At 30.7% G+C, this 8,033-nt stretch overlaps 1 protein-coding gene across 1 annotated transcript in view; it reads right to left on the bottom strand.

Moving 5' to 3' along the window:
• The window catches only part of LOC139493119 (activating signal cointegrator 1 complex subunit 3-like), a 221,832-nt gene that overhangs the window by 60,464 nt on the left and 153,335 nt on the right, over positions 1-8,033 (bottom strand). Inside the window, exon 35 of the mRNA XM_071281281.1 lies at positions 6,768-6,893. Coding sequence (XP_071137382.1) covers positions 6,768-6,893 — 126 coding nt within the window. The remainder of the gene's footprint in view (positions 1-6,767; positions 6,894-8,033) is intronic.

Here is an 8,033-nt window from a genome sequence, read left to right as displayed (position 1 = left end):
GTTTGTGTTCTTTTTAAAGCTTTGGCAATGGCATGTGTTTCTGTTTAATATCTGACAGAGCTTATATTTAGTCTAAATCAATTAGAGCTGATCAGATTTTAAAAACTACACCCTGGATGTTCTCGATGAGTTGAAACCCATTGTTGGTCTTTGGCTGTTTTCTGCTCTTTGGTAGGACTATTGTTTCATATTCTTTACTTTCATCCTCAATTTATGTAGTCAAACTGAGACATACTAGTACAGATACAGCTTGAGAGAAAGTCAACCATTCCAACTGCAGTCAATATATAATACTTATGAAAGTTTCAATGAATGGAACTTATAGAAACATAGGTTTAAATAACTTATTGCCTTTATAATTTAAAATTGAGAATGAGGATCTTGGTATTGTAAATAAGAAATCTTCAAAGATCTTCAAAGGTTTATGGTTAGAATTTATTCAAGTAAACACAATCCATTACCTTCAGCTTAAACCAAAAAATCATTGCACTTAGCAAGAAATAAAGATTTTTATTTACTGGGTATCCACCAAATTATTTCAAACTAAAAAAAATACATATATTTCTTAAAATGACCAGTGACCCACTGTCAGAGATGCTACAAACAAAACTTTGAACTTCTTTATTTTCAATCTTCAAGATAAAAACAAAAGCTGACTTGAAGCATGATGAATAAGAAAATGATAAAACTGCAAAAGCATAAACAGCAAAATGAAGTTCAGGTCAGTATTTCTGTTCTGGGTCTGTCTGCAACTCAAACATGAGAGTACATGTGACAGCAAAGCAACTGATCAGTCAAAAAATTATTATGAAACAAAACAAACCATAATGCATGTACAAAAATTGTACATCTATATCTTAAACCTTCTACATTATCAATAAGTCATGTAATGTCACCAGCCCACATCCAGTAAATAGTACAGAATATAAGACAGTATGGATGTGACATTTTTCTTTTTATGGCTCTGTAAAAGCTTCAATTCTAAAAGGTCAGAAAAAAATAATGACAAAAGAATTTAGATCTACATTACAAAAATTTAATAATGATCCTATCCCCTGTTAACAAGACTATTATTGGTCAAAAATCCTCCTCATTATAGGAAGATCATTTTAATACCGCTATAGATCAGATTTATTCGTCACAATAAACACATTGTTATATACAGTTCTCACGAGGAACGTCTTATACAAATCTTATTTGAATACATAAATTACTTCTATTTTACAAACAGTAACTTCATTCAATCAAACAATGGAGAGATCCTCACTGAGAAAGACACTCGAAAATTTCACTTTTTCCCACACTTGCCAAAAATTGAAATATACCATTTATATACATATCATCCACACATGATTGATGACTGTTTGTAGGTGGAATTATCTCCCATTATTAAACGACTTCAGAGTCAACAAATATCATAGGTCTTTGCTGTTCCTATTATTTGTGACAAAATTGGTTCACATGGATTATTTAACCTGATCTTATCATAGTCTGACTGACACTTATAGAAGTCAACAAGGTATTTAGTTCTGGCTAATTTACCCAGAATAGGGACCAGAATAGGGACCAGTTTATGTCCATTTTTATATATAAAGTCTCTATATTGCCAAATGTCAGCCAAAGTGTAAAATTTACTATTACCTGTGAGAAGTGCTAGTTTTACTCTTGTGGGAAAGCAGTACAGTGGAATATTTCTACATGTTCATATTTTGAAATTTATATAAATGGATATTTAAACCTTAAATCTATTAAAAAATGTATAACTGAAATCAAGTCCAGTTAAGCTGTTATTTGTATGGAGAGTTGTCTCATTGGCACTTACACCACATCTTCCTATATCTATAGAATTGATCTTTTTGAACCATTTTCTTTTTATTAATCAGTAAAATTTGATAAGGAAGAGTCAGCAATACAACAATACAAAACCTACAGACATTGAGTATTTAAAACAAAAGACAAATGTCTGTACAACATGGCAAGTGTTTGAGCCCAATGAAGTGAATTTTTATTCATTCATTGTAAAATTCTAGTGATAGAAAATCTAAATGAATGAAGCCAAATATCATGTGTTTCGTCTATTGTCTGTTGTTAAAAAAACAAATTTTATTATAATAATAACCTTAAGTGTAAAAACATCTACCAGCTATTTTCTGTACCAGTTTTTAACAGTAAGATGAATACAGATTTTACAACCCTTACAAAGTTATAATGTTTCCAGATAAAACACAAACCAATCCAAGCAAACATAGTATAATAAATATTTTATCTTTTTCCAATAAAAAACCTGCTTGAGGACAATTTAAATCCTATCATCAATCATATCCAATGGACTCAATTTTACCTTCATCAATTTAAGTGCAGTTCCAGGCCATATATTGATCAATAGGACTAAAAATACAAACTTTGTGCAACTGTCGACAAGCTATTGACCAATCTTTTATTGTCTCCGTGATCAATTAAACAAATAGCCTCTAAATTGAACTATCAAAAGCCTCAGCAGAATACAGATAACCTGACTCAACAGCACAAAATTAGCCATTTTCCAATTATTTTACAATATTTGTTCAAAGCATGAAATCAATCAATGATTAACAAATAATATTACAGACTTACTCACCCAACACACGATCAGGGTTAATGGGAATTACTAGTTCTATAAAACATAATGCAGTTAGTATTTTGTATATGATAGCAGGCTTTTTTAGTCGTTAATATTGTAGAAACCTTTGCTATTTAGTATTGTCATTTAACTTGTAAACTGACTTTGAACTCAAACAAGCACCTGCTCAAGGGACAAGAAGTAGAAGTTGTCAAATAATAAAAACATCATAAGTTTGTTATTACTTCAAATACAGTCACTTGTTGCCTAATTCATCAAAATATTCAAGACAGGCACAAGAGAATTGTAAGAAGATAGTATGATATGTATTTATTCATTTGCTTCTTGATGGTACAAAAAATAACAGAATGTCAAAATGTTTGAAATTAAAAAAGTAAGGGTATCCATTGCAGTGTCCTTATTTATTAACATAAAACCCCCTGTCTACCACTGATTCCCTTCTGTTATGCCTCTGATATCTCAAAACCCTGATTATTTGAACAGCAAATCACTTGTAAAAATGTAAATGTTTATTTTGTCCATTTCCACAGATGTTGTATAAAACAATCTCCATCTTTTGTTAATTCCTGGATCTCATATGTTTATATACAGATTAAAAACAAATATCAACAGAAACCGAGTTCAATGTTTGTCTTATTGATGTCCGACAAAGTGGAAATATAAACAAACCTTTGTTGTATTACACGCTAAACTATAATATTGATGTGGTATTGAACTTAAATATTAACTTAATATTTATCTAGTGATGCTTTCTAAAAATTAAAGCAAAACTAATTGTCTACTTTTAATCTTATGAAGAAATTTATATTGATATGAAAACAAAGTTTTGGTTCAATTTCTCCTGCATTTTATTCTTTACTACCAGGATTACAAGAAAGTGAGACACCATTGCCAACATTTATACAACTATCTACCAGAGATCAATGGACAATGATGTAATAAAATTGAGAAAGGAAATGGGGAATTTGTCAAAGCGACAACAACCCGACCATTTAGTAGACCACAGCCGAAGGCCACCAATGTGTCTTCAATCTAACGAGAATTCCCGCACCCTTAGGTGTCCTTCAGCTGGCCCCTAAAAAATATGTATACTAGTACAGTGATAATGGACGTCATACTAAACTCCAAATTATACACAATTATAGACCATCATTAGATATATACAAAACAAAAGGCAGGGTCACTGTGACCATGTTTGCCCTGAATTCATTCTCATTTAGCTATCATCAATTTATGGAAAACAAGAATGTGTCCCTAGTACACGGATATCCCATCCCCATTAACATTTCCCATGTTCAATGGACCGTGAAAATGGGTGAAAATCTCTAATTTGGTATCAAATTAGAAAGATTATATCATAAGGAACATGTATACTAAGTTTCAAGTTGATTGGACTTCAACTTCATCAAAAACTACATTGACAAAAATCTTACTTGAAGCGTGAAGAACAGACATACAAGAGGACGGACAGACGCACAGACCAGAAAACCTAATGCCCATATATGGGGCATAAAAACATGTTACATGAGATGAGCTGCTTTTCAATTAATATAAATGAATTGCTATTGCAAACTGGTGGTCACCCTAGGCTTTTAAATGTAATGTAACACTTCTATAGGATAGATGTATTAATTGAATGTTCCGTCACCCTAGGCTTTTATAGGTAACATTACACTTTTACAGGTTACAACTATAAATTGAATGTTCCATTGTAAATTATTCATTAAGTTTATATTTTATGGGAGGATATTCTTTCCTAAATTACTAAAAATCTTCAGTTTTTATTTTGATCTGTTTTATTTATTAGTTTTCTCTTTTAATTATTCTGTTCATTTCAGTTCAATCACATTAACTAATCAATTTAATTCCAGTGTCAGATTCATCAGAAAATTAATCATATCACAAAATTCATTAAAATTAAGAGATTGATGATGATGGTAGCTTAAGGGAACATTAATCCTATACAAAGTGTATTAATTGTGAAGGTTTCTGTGTACTTGGGACAGATCTATTTATTTAGAGGCAATACTTTGTAAAATCTGCTAAATGAAATTTTATATGTAAAAAAAATTGATACTATACAAAAATAAGAATTAAAATTCAATTTTTAATGATTTTTATTTTGTTCACGAAGTTACCCATGAATCTACATTAACTTTCAGTAATAAAAAAAATGTTCAGATATATTTTCATAAATCATTAAGAGTTATCTCCCATTGACAAATCATCATAGGATACTTAAAGGGATAGTAGCTACGATTTTGACAAAATTATGAACAAGTTTTAAAGCTGCTAAAATAAAAGATATGTACTAAATATAAGCAATAAGATCGCTTAAATATTTTAATAAACTACAGAAGTGTTAATAATTGATAATTCATATGTGTTGTGTGCCTATTCACCTCATTAATTATGCATCGGGTTTACTTCCCGAACTTTGCCGACATAGTAAGTGAGCTAACCAAGATATATATAGATACGAACACGTGCTTTTTGTTTTCTTACATATTTGATAATTACTCTTTATTAAACGTACATATTTGACGCCATTTATCAAATTATGTAAATAAAAAATATGATAAATACCGGCATATTATTCCAACCCAAGATTCTCCAACAAGGGCGATATTATACACTTGTTATTACATTTGTATGACCAAACCATGCCGATAATGTATACACGTGTGTGTGTTAAATCGGGGCCTCCATGAAGGATACACTTGAAGAATAATACTAAAGTTTAGGAAGTTGATTTCTAATTTCTTCTAAGGTGGGAGATTACTGCCCGTAAATTTATAAACATATTTTTGACAATTAAGAACACGTTGAGATTTTTTTTCATGTGATCTGGAAAATTTAAGAAATGTAAACATTACTCAAACCGTCGGCTACTTCTGTTTGAATTTGCCTGCGTCGCAGGTGTTTTGAGTGATTTTATTGACCGATCTCAACAACGCTTTTTATTTTTAATTTACAATAACTTGTCTGCACCTCTTTTTGTTTCTTTTCTCGCTGAAACTGTAAATTCGCGTACCATTTCCGCGATAACATTCCCCTGTTCGACCATTTTCCCTTCGAGGCACAATGTGCGATTGCGCATTGGGAACTGAAGAGTAAAGGTCAAATGAATAAGGGTTGGGCTTAACATCGAATTATTATCTATAGATAATAAATAAATGTAGGTGTTAAACGTTAAAAAGCTTCTAAATGCTTAATGGAACGTAACCAGTAATTGTTTTAATCATAATTATTTTACTTTTTGTACAAAATTCTGCATATAGATTAAAAAAGTAATTTTAATGAAAATCGTAGCTACTATCCGTTTAAAATTTAATGATATTCTTCACATATTTCTAGATAGAGACAGTCAGACTTGAAATCACAAATTTTTGCAGGAAGAAACCTATAAACAAATAAATGAATGTGACCAAACTGATCTTTATAAATAAATAATAGAGAATTACTTTTTTAATAATCTCACTTAATTGCAACTTTTGGTGACTTTTCTTGCTATTAAATGGATCATTATTTCTCTGATCAAGATTATCAAATACACACAATAATAAAAGACCCTGAGCCAGGTACCTTTTAAAATATTTTTCTAATCATTTACCAATTGTTATTTTGTCTAGTCCTATAAAGCTTTATTCCCATTTAATGTTCAAGAACTACTTCGAAATGATGAAATATACAGCCGTTTTTGAATTTATGAACACTTTCCATATCTATCAAAAGGTCCAAGTCAGAATGAGGTAGGTAGTTCATCTACACTGAGGTTGGAAGTTGTTAATCAAAATTTCACATGGTATTCACATTATGCAAATTTATTTTATCATGTGATTCTAACTAAGAATATAAACTACTCCATTCATAGGTTAGTCTACTAGTCTACCTTGCAAGGGCTGTATACCCAGTCAAGGTTGTTAAAAACTTTTATTCATTTTATAGTCTACTACATCTACTGAAAATAAGTCTATACAAATATAGAATCATTGCAAATCTCCTCAAACAGACTGGTACATACATATATATGATTTAAATGGTAGTCTACAACACATTCCAAAACTATTAAACCCCTATTACAAGAAGTCTCCTGAAATAAAAAAGTTGTTTAGAAATGATTGACCCTGCACCAATCGGGACTTACCTTGGGTTCATCACTAGTCTCCTAAAGAAATAAGTCCAAGTAATATAGTCCATGGCATCTTGTTTAGAAGTAATGGTTCCTGCTACTATCTCAGCATTCAAATGGTCTGGTAATACTTCTAACAGACTAAAACAATATAAAACAATGCAATATTTGCAATGATGAAATATTTATAAATTATCTATGAAATCTGCTTGTATCTTTTTCATCCACAAAATTTTGCAATTAAAGTGAAAAGAGTCAGCAAACTGAAATGTCTCAATTTTATCAATAATAATGAGTTCCCAAAGATATTTAGCATACAAGTTTTCAAATATATTTAAGGAATGACTGTAATATTTTTTCTGTCTATGAAGAAACAACATAAACAATGTGGTGCACACTGAATAACGCGTGTAGCGGTTTAAACCGTAGAAAACCATGAAAAAACGTTGATGACTTTACGGTCACATAACTAAATTATGTCTATGGGCTCATAACAAAATAACGTCAGCGAATCAGAAGACGCGTTACATCCAAAATTAAATTATTTGACAATGTATGTATGCATGTATTTTAGTGTGAATGTACTGGTAGATTCCTCCGATATCTGAAGAACCCCTCAAGAGCTGCGAGGGTACAGTGGAATCCATGTACACTCCTTATTGGGATTACATTCACAATGTTGAATTATCTTTTATCATGTCAGTAATTTCAGACTGCTGTGCAGTTATTTTTGAGATTGCTTGCTAATAGTGTGAAAGGAGTAGGTTCAGTAAGACCCTTTTTTTGCCCAAAAATATAGTAGTTTTACAAAATTGTTAAAATGTAAAGTTTTAGCTATTTATTGGAAAGTAGAATATTTCTGTTACATATATATGGGTTGTTATAATGCATATTTATTGGGTACTAGCATCATTAAGTCATGTTAATTTACTGAAATCTTCATAATTTAAGCATTTGAGATAATTTTTAGGTTCAGTCTTAAATGGATGTGGCCACATTGTATTTGATGATAACACATAACATAAATAAAGGTTGAGGATGAACAGGATGAGGCCACTTTCATTTTTGACAAAAACAACCTGAAAGTGACATATTATGGCATATTTGATAGATTTATAACATTTAAGCTTAAATATGAGCGTCTTAAATTACTAAATCAGTTCAAATCTTTCACATAAATTAAATGAATCCACTAAAGAAGACACTTAAGTGTTAAAAAAGTGTCTATAATCTTTCATCAGATGACCTTGAAATTTGGGGCCAAAATCAGCCCTTACCAAA

This window comes from Mytilus edulis, chromosome 10 (assembly GCF_963676685.1).
Source record: "Mytilus edulis chromosome 10, xbMytEdul2.2, whole genome shotgun sequence".
NCBI lineage: Eukaryota > Metazoa > Mollusca > Bivalvia > Mytilida > Mytilidae > Mytilus > Mytilus edulis.
Note: the sequence above shows the minus strand (reverse complement) of the source record. Positions and strands in the feature narration are given on the sequence as shown.